This window comes from Leucopleurus acutus (assembly GCF_964270905.1).
Source record: "Leucopleurus acutus genome assembly, chromosome: 18".
NCBI lineage: Eukaryota > Metazoa > Chordata > Mammalia > Artiodactyla > Delphinidae > Leucopleurus > Leucopleurus acutus.
Window position 1 is genome coordinate 46,383,211 of NC_139160.1, and position 13,262 is coordinate 46,396,472.

A 13,262-nucleotide genomic window follows, 5' to 3' on the forward strand; every position below is an offset into this window, starting at 1 on the left:
TAAAAAAAATTATTGAGGTACAGTCAATTTACAGTATTATATAAGTTTCAAGTGTACAACATAGTGATTCACAATTTTTAAAGGTTATACTCAACTTATGGTTGTTATAAACATTTATCTTGAACACGAGTATTTTTCTTATTTTTTACCTTTACATAAATCTGAATTGCATGTTTTGTTTTAGATTTTATTTCTTTTATAGTTTTTCTTTCAACTCAGTGCAGTTTTTAAGATCCTTCATGTTACCACGTGCAAGTCTAGTCCTTTGCTTCCAGCAGCTACACAGTTCAGGTGTGTGTCTACCCATCCGTCCACCCATTCCCGCAGCGATAGGCACCCAGGGTGCCTCTAGCTCCTTGCCACCACATGCAGCATGGCCTTCTTTAGACATTCCTCTTCTGGACCTGGTGTGAACATTTCTTTGACATATATACTAAAGAGTGGAATTTCTGGCTCACAGGGTATATGTCTACTTAATTTAAGTGTACTTCCAAATTGCTCTCCAGAGTAGCTGCCTGCTCTACATTCCTGTGTTTTTTGTCTATGAGCACTAGGGTTGTCCTGCTTAGAGACCCCTTGGGGTAATATATTTGCTGTCAAATATGGGAGGAAGTATTATATGGTAGAAGAATTACTCTTCCTTAATTCATCAAATCCAAGCCACCTGGATTGGAAGACGGACCACTATGTGTATTGCTAGGGTTAAACACTGCCAAGTTAAACTGTTAGTGCTGTAGTTTGTAAGATGCATTCCAGCTTCAGAGATGAAAAATGTGGAAAAGTGTCAGTCTGGGATTGATGAAGAAACAGTATTTTTAGCCACTCATTCATTCTCCAAAGCTTACCAGTACATTGAACATCAGGGATACGAAGATGAAAATGTCACATTCTAGCATTACAAAAATAAATTTCCCGGGGGCTCCCCTGGTGGCGCAGTGGTTGAGAGTCCGCCTGCCGATGCAGGGGACATGGGTTCGTGCCCCGGTCCAGGAAGTTCCCCCGTGCCGCGGAGCGGCTAGGCCCGTGAGCCATGGCCTCTGAGCCTGCGCGTCTGGAGCCTGTGCTCCGCAATGGGAGAGGCCACAACAGTGAGAGGCCCGCACAACGCAAAAAAAAAATAAAAATAAAAAAAAATAAATTTCCCTCCCAAGACTATAGCTCCATGATAATGGTTGGAGTGGGAAGCTGGGAAGTGTAAGTCTTTAACTGGACAGATTGTTGTCTCTAATAAAAACCAGAGTTACCTGAGAAAGAGGGGAAAACTTGATGTTGGGAGACAAGTAACAGTTTTTTCCATTCATCAAGGTCTTTTTTAGTTCGGAAATATGTGAATCTATATAATATAACTTCTCTCCACACCAGTATGGCAAGGGTACAATGCTTATGTTTATTACAGCTTATTACTGGTGGTACAGTTTATTACTAAGAATGTCTCGACCCATGTTGATTTGACAGAAGCAGGTTGGTCCCAGGAAACTTAAAAAGCATGGATTCCCCCTCCCCACTCAGCTGCTTGCTGACTGAGAGCACTGGGAAGGCGAGCCGCTCAGGCCAAACTTCCTAATCTTAGAGGATTGTTAGCTTTGCACTTTTATCCCCACTTATTGCTACCTAAATCGCTTTCCTTATTCCCCTCCTTACTCCTTTCTTCCTCATTCTTCTTGCTTGTCAATTTTTAAATGCCAAAATTTCTCTTGGTTTATTTCTCATTGGAGATCTGTGGGTTCTTTATTGCTTGGAAATGGAGGAGTGAATCTCCCTAGCTTGACCGTCTCTGAGTTGAGGGACTTAATCTAAAAGTCAGTTAAAATTGTAGAAGTTCTAACCCTGGAAAAAACGGAAGTTTCTCCTTGTGGTAACAGTTTTCTTGATTTGCAAAATAGTAATTATGAGGAATGTGGTTATCTTTTGTTGATTTAAGACATTTATTGAGACATGTTGCCAGGAATATAGCAGTAAATATGACAGAGTCCCTTTTTTATGGAGATCACATTCAAGTGAGAGACATGATCAAACAACAATTAAACAAGATAGCTTCAAGATATGTGACGTGACATTGCTCAGCAGTGCGAGTTTTCTGCTTTGGATAGGGAGTCAGCAAACTTTCTCTGTAAAGGCCTGGGCCAGACAGTAAATATTTTATGCTTTGCAGGCCACATATGGTCTATCACATATTCTTCCTTTTTTTTTTTTTTCTTTTAGCAACTTTATAAATGTAAAACCTATTCTTAGCTCATGGATAATCAGGAACAGGACATGGGCTGGATTTGGCCCATCACCATGGTATATTAACCCTTGCTTTAGATTATGTAACAGAGAAGTCATTTGCAGATTTTAGGCGCCTGGAGTGACATGTCCTGATTTTTATTTTCAAAATGTCGGTGAAGTAATAGACTAAGAGCAGATAAGGTAGAAGAGGAAGACAGTATTAGGCTATTGCCTTACGTAAGACTCCTAACTTTTTGGCTTCATCACCTGGAGCCATTTATTGAGAAATAGAAGGCTGGGAGAAAACTGATATAGGAGATAAAGTTTAAGTTCTGTTTTGAATATGTTAAACTTTAAATGTCCACCCATTAGACTCATAAATAGAATTGTCGCTCTGACTTTAGAGGACAATCCATGACCAGGGAGTTTGGGGGGGGGGCGCACACACGTAATATACATCAGCATGTAGGTGCCACTTAAAGCTATGGGATTTGGTGGCATTACGTGGGGAGAGTAGAGGGCCCCAAACCAAGTCAATGAGTAGTCAAATATTAGAAATGGGTTAAAAGAAGAAAATCCAGCAAAGGAACCTGAGAACCTTGAGAGGGTCCAGTGAGTTAAGCAGGAAAACCAGGAGGAGTATCACATAAGGTGAAAGAGGATAGAGTGGTCAGCTCTGCCAAATCATGTTGTCAAGTAAGATAAATACGCAGAAATAACCATTGGACTGGGCATTATGGATGGGATTCATAACTTTAACGAGAATTGTTACTGGAATAGTGTGGGACAAAAACCATATGGAAGTTTTGCTCTGATGATGAGCAGAGAAAATGGTACTGTGGCAGAGGAAGTGGTGGGATCAAGGGAGTGTGGTTTGTTGGGTTTTTTAATGGGAGACAAAAACATGTTTGTTTAATGACAGGAATAGTTCAGTAGAGAAGGAGAATTTGATGACACAAAAGGAATTCACTTGAATGTATTAAGGACTGACTGTTAAATTAATCTGCATATTTTAAAAGGTGAACAAGAACTGCCTGGGTTGAAAGGGAAAGAGTAAAGAATTTTTTAAATAGTCTAAGAGTGAACTCGGGTGCATGGAGGCTTAAGAGGGAGCACAGCATATTGGGGAAATGGCAAGCACTTACTTTTGCTGGAACAGAGTTTGCTTTTAAGCTAGGGATGAGAGACATGGTAGGTAAAGGCCAGATCAAGAAAGATTAGTATAGTATGCCATTAGGTTTGGAATTTATTCTGAAGACAGTGAGGACCCTCTGAAGGATTTAAAACTGGGGAAATAAATTTTTGATAGCATTTTTAAAAGATAAGATGAAGATAGTTTTGGAGATTGGCAAAACTGAAAGCAGGGAAACCAGTTAGGAAACCATTATAATAATCCAGGTGAGAGATGACAGGGGTCTAACTGAAGACTTGTCACTGGGTATTAAAGAGGATGGTATAGTTTTGACAGCTTTTTACGGAATAAGCTCAACAATAAAAACAATGATGTCAGAAGAGGGGGAAGATGGCGGAAGAGTAAGACGCGGAGATCACCTTCCTCCCCACAGATACACCAGAAATACATCTACACATGGAACAACTCCTACAGAACACCTACTGAACGCTGGCAGAAGACCTCAGACCTCCCAAAAGGCAAGAAACTCCCCCATGTACCTGGGTAGGGCAAAAGAAAAAAGAATAAACAGAGACAAAAGAATAAGGACAGGACCTGCACCAGTGACAGGGAGCTGTGAAGGAGGAAAGGTTTCCACACACTAGAAGCCCCTTCGCAGGCGGAGCCTGTGGGTGGCAGAGGGGGGAAGCTTCAGAGCCGCGTAGGAGAGCGCAGCCACAGGGGTGCGTAGGGCAAAGTGGAGAGGTTTCCACACAGAGGATCAGTGCCGACCAGCACTCACCAGCCCGAGAGGCTTGTCTGCTTACCCACTGGGGCAGGCGGGGCTGGGAGCTGAAGCTGGGGCTTTGGTTGGATCACACGGAGAGGACTGGGGTTGGCTGCGTGAACACAGCCTGAAGCGGTTAGTGCACCATGGCTAGCCAGGAGGGAGGCCAGGAAAAAGCCTGGAGCTGCTGGAGAGACAAGAGACTTTTTCTTCCCTTTTTGTTTCCTGGTGCACGAGGAGAGGGGATTAAGAGCGCTGCTTAAAGGAGCTCCAGAGACGGGCACGAGCTGCGGCTAACAACGCGGACACCAGAGATGGACATGAGACACTAAGGCTGCCGCCACGAAGAAGCCTGTGTGCGAGCACAGGTCACTCTCCACACCTCCGTTCTGGGGAGCCTGTGCAGCCCGCCACTGCCAGGGTCCCGGGATCCAGGGACAACTTCCCTGGGAGAATGCATGGCACACCTCAGGCTGCTGCAACGTCACACCGGCCTCTGGTGCCGCAGGCTTGCCCCACACTCTGTACCCCTCCATCCCCCCGGACTGAGTGAGCCGGAGCCCCCGAATCAGTGGCTTCTTTAACCCCGTCCTGTCTGAGCAAAGAACAGATGCCCTCCAACGACCTACATGCAGAGGCAGGGCCAAATCCAAAGCTGAACCCCGGGAGCTGTGAGAACAAAGAAGAGAAAGGGAAATCTCTCCCAGCAGCCTCAGGAGCAGCAGATTAAATCTCCACGATCAACTTGATGTACCCCGCATCTGTGGAATACATGAATAGACAACGAACCATCCCAAATTGAGGAGGTGGACTTTGAGAGTGAGATTTATTATTTTTTCCCCTTTTCCACTTTTTCTGAGTTTGTATGTGTACGCCTCTGTGTGAGATTTTGTCTGTATAGCTTTGCTTTCACCATTTGTCCTAGGGTTCTATCCGTCCATATTTTTTTTCTTTTTTTACGTTAAAAAAAATTTTTTTTAATAATTATTTTTCTATTTTAATAACTTTTTTGTTTTACCTTACTTTATTTTATTTTCTTTTATCCTCTTTCTTTCTTTCTTTCTTTCTTTCTACTTTTTCTCCCTTTTATTCTGAGCCATGTGGATGAAAGGCTCTGGTGCTGTAGCCAGGAGTCAGTGCTGTGCCTCTGAGATGGGAGAGCCAACTTCAGGACACTGGTCCACAAGGGACCTCCCAGCTCCACATAATATCAAATGGCAAAATTTCTCCCAGAGATCTCCATCTCAACACCAACACCCAGGTTCACTCAAGGACCAGCAAGCTACAGTGCTGGACACCCTATGCCAAACAACTAGCAAGACAGGAACACAACCCCGCCCATTAGCAGAGAGGCTGCCTAAAATTATAATAAGTCCACAGACACCCAAAAACACACCACCAGACGTGAACCTGCCCACCAGAAAGAAAAGATCTGGCCGCATCCACCAGAACACAGGCACTAGTCCCCTCCACCAGGAAGCCTACACAACCCACTGAATCAACTTTAGCCACTGGGGACAGACACCAAAAACAATGGGAACTACGAACCTGCAGCCTGTGAAAAGGAGACCCCGAACACAGTAAGATAAGCAAAATGAGAAGACAGAAAAACACACAGCAGATGAAGGAGCAAGATAAAAACCCACCAGACCTAACAAATGAGAGGAAATAGGCAGTCTACCTGAAAAAGAATTCAGAATAATGATAGTAAAGATGATGCAAAATCTTGGAAATAGAATAGAGAAAATGTAAGAAACATTTAACAAGGACCTAGAAGAACTAAATATGAAACAAGCAATGATGAACAACACAATAAATGAACTTAAGAATACTCTAGAAGGGATCAATAGCAGAATAACTGAGGCAGAAGAACGGATAAGTGACCTAGAAGATAAAGTAGTGGAAATAACTACTGCAGAGCAGAATAAAGAGAAAAGACTGAAAAGAACTGAGGACAGTCTCAGAGACCTCTGGGACAACATTAAATGCACCAACATTCGAATTTAGGGGTTCTAGAAGAAAAAGAGAAAATGAAATGGACTGAGAAAATATTTGAAGAGATTATAGTTGAAAACTTCCCTAATATGGGAAAGGAAATAGTTAAGTCCAGGAAGCCCAGAGAGTCCCATACAAGAAAAATCCAAGGAGAAACACGCCAAGACACATATTAATCAAACTGTCAAAAATTAAATACAAAGAAAACATATTAAAAGCAGCAAGGGAAAAACAACAAATTACACACAAGGGAATCCCCATAAGGTTAACAGCTGATCTTTCAGCAGAAACTCTGCAAGCCAGAAGGGACTGGCAGGACATATTTAAAGTGATGAAGGAGCAAAACCTACAACCAAGATTACTCTACCCAAAACGATCTCATTCAGATTTGATGGAGAAATTAAAACCTTTACAGAAAAGCAAAAGCTGAGAGAGTTCAGCACCACCAAACCAGCTTTACAACAAATGCTAAAGGATCTTCTCTAGGCAAGAAACACAAGAGAAGGAAAAGACCTATAATAACAAACCCAAAACAATAAAGAAAATGGGAAGAGGAACATACATATCGATAATTACCTTAAATGTAAATGGATTAAGTGCCCCCACCAAAAGACACAGACTGGCTGAATGGATAGAAAAACAAGACCCATATATATGCTGTCTACAAGAGACCCACTTCAGACCTAAGTGAGGGGATGGAAAAAGATATTCCATGCAAATGGAAACCAAAAGAAAGCTAGAGTAGCAATTCTCATATCAGACAAAATAGACTTTAAAATAAAGACTATTAGAAGAGACAAAGAAAGACACTACATAATAATCAAGGGATCGATCCAAGAAGAAGACATAACAATTGTAAATATTTATGCACCTAACATAGGAGTACCTCGATACATAAGGCACATACTAACAGCCATAAAAGGGGAAATCAACAGTAACACGTTCATAGTAGGAGACTTTAACACCCCACTTTCACCAATGGACAGATCATCCAAAATGAAAATAAATAAGGAAACACAAGCTTTAAATGATACATTAAACAAGATCAACTTAATTGACATAGGACATTCCACCGAAAAACAACAGAATACACATTTTTCTCAAGTGCTTATGGAACATTCTCCAGGATAGATCATATCTTGGGTCACAAATCAAGCCTTGGTAAATTTAAGGAAATTGAAATTGTATCAAGTATCTTTTCCGACCACAACGCTATGAGACTAGATATCAATTACAGGAAAAATCTGTAAAAAATACAAACACATGGAGGCTAAACAATGCACTACTTAATAACGAAGTGATCACTGAAGAAATCAAAGAGGAAATAAAAAACTACCTAGAAACAAATGACAATGGAGACACGACGACCCAAAACCTATGGTATGCAGCAAGAGCAGTTCTAAGAGGGAAATTTATACCAATACAATCCTACCTTAAGAAACAGGAAACACCTCGAATAAACAACCTAACCTTGCACCTAAAGCAATTAGAGAAAGAGGAACAAAAAAACCCCAATGTTAGCAGAAGTAAAGAAATCATAAAGATCAGATCAGAAATAAATGAAAAAGAAATGAAGGAAATGATAGCAAAGTTAAATAAAACTAAAAGCTGGTTCTTTGAGAAGATAAACAAAATTGATAAAACATTAGCCAGACTCATCAAGAAAAACAGGGAGAAGACTCAAATCAATAGAATTACAAATGAAAAAGGAGAAGTAACAACTGACAGTGCAGTAATACAAAAGATCATGAGAGATTACTACAAGCAACTCTATGCCAATAAAATGGACAACCCAGAAGAAATTGACAAATTCTTAGAAATGCACAACCTGCCAAGAATGAATCAGGAAGAAATAGAAAATATGAACAGACCAATCACAAGCACTGAAATTGTAACTGTGATTAAAAATCTTCCAACAAACAAAAGCCCATGACCAGACAGCTTCACAGGCAAATTCCATCAAACATTTAGAGAAGAGCTAACACCTATCCTTCTCAAACTCTTCCAAAATATAGCAGAGGGAGGAGCACTCCGAAATTCATTCTACAAGGCCACTATCGCCCTGATACCAAAACCAGACAAGGATGTCACAAAGAAAGAAAACTACAGGCCAATATCACTGATGAACATAGATGCAAAAATCCTCAACAAAATACTAGCAAACAGAATCCAACAGCACATTAAAAGGATCATACACCATGATCAAGTGGGGTTTATTACAGGAATGCAAGAATTCTTCAGTATACGCAAATCAATCAATGTGATACACCATATTAACAAACTGAAGGAGAAAAAAAATATGGCCATCTCAATCGATGCAGAGAAAGCTTTCGACAAAATTCAACACCCATTTATGATAAACCCCTTGCAGAAAGTAGGCATAGAGGTAACTCTCCTCAACATAATAAAGGCCATATATGACAAACCTACAGCCAACATCGTTCTCAATGGTGAAAAACTGAAACCATTTCAACTAAGATCATGAACAAGACAAGGTTGCCCACTCTCACCACTCTTACTCAACATAGTTTTGGAAGTTTTAGCCACAGCAATCAGAGAAGAAAAGGAAATAAAAGGAATCCAAATCGGAAAAGAAGAAGTAAAGCTGTCACTGTTTGCAGATGACATGATACTATAGATAGAGAATCCTAAAGGTGCTACCAGAAAACTACTAGAGCTAATCAATGAATTTGGTAAAGTAGCAGGATACAAAATTAATGCACAGAAATCTCTTGCATTCCAGTACACTAATGATGAAAAATCTGAAAGTGAAATCAAGAAAACACTCCCATTTACCATTGCAACAAAAAGAATAAAATATCTAGGAATAAACCTACCTAAGGAGACAAAAGACCTGTATGCAGAAAATTATAAGACACTGATGAAAGATGATACAAATAGATGGAGAGATATACCGTGTTCTTGGATTGGAAGAATCAACATTGTGAAAATGACTCTACTACCCAAAGCAATCTACAGATTCAATGCAATCCCTATCAAACTACCACTGGCATTTTTCACAGAACTAGAACAAAAAATTTAACGATTTGTTTGGAAACACAAAAGACCCCGAATAGCCAAAGCAATCTTGAGAATGAAAAACGGAGCTGGAGGAATCAGGCTCCCTGACTTCAGACTATACTACAAAGCTACAGTAATCAAGACAGTATGGTCCTGGGACAAAAACAGAAAGACCGATCAATGGAACAGGATAGAACACCCAGAGATAAATCCACGCACGTATGGTCACCTTATCTTTGATAAAGGAGGCAGGAATGTACAATGGAGAAAGGACAGCCTCTTCAATAAGTGGTGCTGGGAAAACTGGACAGGTACATGTAAAAGTATGAGATTAGATCACTCAAAATTAAGCTCAAAATGGATTAAAGACCTAAATGTAAGGCCATAAACTATCGAACTCTTAGAGGAAAACATAGGCAAAGCACTCTGACATAAATCACAGCAAGATACTTTTTGATCCACCTCCTAGAGAAATGGAAATAACAACAAAAATAAACAAATGGGACCTAAGGAAACTGCAAAGCTTTTGCACAGCAAAGGAAACCATAAACAAGACCAAAAGAGAACCCTCAGAATGGGAGAAAATATTTGCAAATGAAGCAACTGACAAAGGATTAATTTCCAAAATTTACAAGCAGCTCATGCAGCTCAATAACAAAAAAACAAACAACCCAATCCAAAAATGGGCAGAAGACCTAAATAGACATTTCTCCAAAGAAGATATACAGACTGCCAACAAACACATGAAAGAATGCTCAACATCATTAATCATTAGAGAAATGCAAGTCAAAACTACAATGAGATATCATCTCACACCAGTCAGAATGGCCATCATCAAAAAATCTAGAAACAATAAAAGCTGGAGAGGGTGTGGAGAAAAGGGAACACTCTTGCACTGCTGGTGGGAATGTGAATTGGTTCGGCCACTATGGAGAACAGTATGGAGGTTCCTTAAAAAACTACAAATAGAACTACCATATGACCCAGCAATCCCACTACTGGGCATATACCCTGAGAAAACCATAATTGAAAAAGAGTCATGTACCGCAATGTTCATTGCAGCTCTATTTACAATAGCCAGGAGATGGAAACAACCTAAGTGTCCATCATCGGATGAATGGATAAAGAAGATGTGGCACATATATACAATGGAATATTACTCAGCCATAAAAAGACGAAATTGAGCTATTTGTAATGAGGTGGATAGACCTAGAGTCTGTCATACAGAGTGAAGTAAGTCAGAAAGAGAGAGACAAATACCATATGCTAACACATATATATGGAATTTAAGAAAAAAAATGTCATGAAAAACCTAGGGGTGAAACAGGAACAAAGACACAGACTTACTAGAGAATGGACTTGAGGCAATGGGGAGGGGGAAGGGTAAACGGTGACAAAGCGATAAAGAGGCATGGACATATATACACTACCAAACGTAAGGTAGATAGCTAGTGGGAAGCAGCCGCATAGCACAGGGAGATCAGCTTGGTGCTTTGTGACCACCTAGAGGGGTGGGATAAGGAGGGTTGGAGGGAGGGAGACGCAAGAGGGAAGAGATATGGGAACATATGTATATGTATTACTGATTCACTTTGTTATAAAGCGGAAACTAACACACCATTGTAAAGCAATTATACTCCAATAAAGATGGAAAAAAAATAAAAATAAAAATGATGTCAGATAAGAATAAGCAATGGAGGAGATATATCAAATATGCGTGACTCAGATTTTTTTGCTTTGGAGACCAGGGAGATGTAAGGAATATAAGATAAGTGAGGGTGATGACTAGGTTCATTTTGGACATTTATTGCAACACCCATGTAATCAATTGAAGATGTATAGTAGGCAGAGATTATAGATGGATCTGAGGTATATATTCAGGGTCTGGCCAGGAAATAATTAGCTGGGCAAGGCACCAGCATAAAAATTCCAGTTGTCAAAGGGTTTTTCACTTAGATTAGATTAACGGGAAAAAATGATCTTAATGACAGCCTGGCAAAAAAACATTCATAAGGCAGCAGATTCAAAGCATAGTTTTTTTGTTTTTTGTTTGTTTGTTGCGGTACGCGGGCCTCTCACTGTTGAGGCCTCTCCCGTTGTGGAGCGCAGGCTCTGGACGCGCAGGCTCAGCAGCCATGGCTCACGGGCCCAGCTGCTCCGCAGCATGTGGGATCTTCCCAGACTGGGGCACAAACCCATGTCCCCTGCATCGGCAGGCGGACTCTCAACCACTGCGCCACCAGGGAAGCCCCAAAGCATAGTTTAACAACCATTTTTATGAACAAACAGAAGGTTTTATTAAACGATAAATTTGCGAACTGACCGTATAATTTATCTTTTTCTCTTTTTTAAGATTGAAGAATTGGAAGAGAAGCTTAATGATGCACTTCACCAGAAGCAGCTACTAACATTGAGATTAGAAAACCAGTTGACTTTTCAACAAAAGGATGCCAGGTAAAAGTTTTAAAAAGCAGCAATACCGGGCTTCCCTGGTGGTGCAGTGATTGAGAGTCCACCTGCCGATGCAGGGGACACGGGTTTGTGCCTCGGTCCAGGAAAATCCCACATGCCACTGAACGGTAGGCCCGTGAGCCATGGCCGCTGAGCCTGCTCGTCCGGAGCCTGTGCTCCGCGACGGGAGAGGCCACAACAGTGAGAGGCCCACGTACCGCAAATATATAAATAAATAAATAAGTAGCAATACCTGTCTAGCAGTTAGTAATGTCATTACGTATTCATGCATGTGATCGTAAGCTAAAATAGAGAAATCTTCAATCAAAGATGGTAATAATTTTTACATCCAGACTGACAAAAAAAACTACTTGATACGTACACAAAATTCAAAAAGCCAGAATTCAACATTCATTCAACAAATATTGCCAGTGTCAGTGAACCATAAATGACAATGGAAGCTCTCTAAACTCACCACCACTTAACTGGCTGTCTGGATTAAATTTTTCATTTGCTCTGTAGAACATACTGTTATATTCTTATGGCCCATTGAATTCTTCTGGGTTAATGTACCTTTTGTTTGCCTACATACTTCCTCCAGCTCAGTTGTGTGTTTATCCAGAGTCTGTTGTGTTTACTCTCAAATATGCCTATGCCAATCATACTTATTATACTTATATAATCATACTTACACTTAATTAAAATTATATTTTAAAATGAGTACAAAAACATGTCATTTATTTGCAAACTATAATGAATTCTTTGGAAAGATTCAATTAAAGCAAGTGACTAAAAATCATCAAATTAAGTGTAAGCAAGAGGTGTTTAGAGATTAGGGGCAAAAATCAAATCCATAAAAAGTATCCTCAGATTTCCCGAGTGTCTTTTCAAAAGGTCTCCTGCCATTGTAAAGAAATCAGATTTGGAAATCATGAAAAATGATTTACAGAAAAACAAAGCATATCTCCATATTACAAAAAATCTGTACCCTATGTAAAAAATGTTGCCAGTGAATGTTTATGTCTATATTTTAATTAGCTGTAAATGTGTAAAGTAGGTGTCTTTTCCCTTTATAAGATCTTACTCTTTAACTGATATTTTAAAAAATTATCAGACCAATTATCAGCTACTATCTCATTAGATAAGTGGTTCTCAAATTTTAGCATGCATCAGAACCACCTGCCGGGCTGAAAAAAGATTGTTGGGTCCCACCCTCAGATTCTGATTTGAGTTGGGCCCTGAGAATTTGCATTTTTACCAAGTTCCCAGATGATGCTAATGCTGCTACTGGTTTGGGGATAACACTTTGAAAACCACTGCATTGGATAATAGGACTTCTACTCTATTTCTTTAGGCACTGATCAAATTAAATGAGTGGAGAGGGCAGTAGGAGACTATTGCAGTAATTCTCTTGATAGCTGATAGTGGTAAAAAGTGGTTGGATTCTGAATATATTTTGAAGGTAGAGTTGATAGGATGTCCTAATGGATTAGATGTGGGGTTTAGGAGAGAAAGAGGAATCAAGGATTGTACCAACATTTTTGGCCTGAATAAATGAAGGGATGAAATTGCTGTCAACTAAAGATGGTTGGGGGTGGTGGTGGGATGAATTGGGAGATTGGGATTGACATACATACACTAATATGTATAAAATAGATAACTAATAAGAACCTGCTGTATAAAAAATAA

General features: G+C 40.1%; 1 protein-coding gene across 2 annotated transcripts in view; it reads left to right on the top strand.

Moving 5' to 3' along the window:
* PIBF1 (progesterone immunomodulatory binding factor 1) overlaps nucleotides 1-13,262 on the top strand; it is a 219,319-nt gene that overhangs the window by 4,559 nt on the left and 201,498 nt on the right. For both annotated transcript variants that reach the window (XM_082859326.1, XM_082859327.1), the window contains exon 3: nucleotides 11,476-11,576. In XM_082859326.1, coding sequence (XP_082715452.1) covers nucleotides 11,476-11,576 — 101 coding nt within the window. The remainder of the gene's footprint in view (nucleotides 1-11,475; nucleotides 11,577-13,262) is intronic.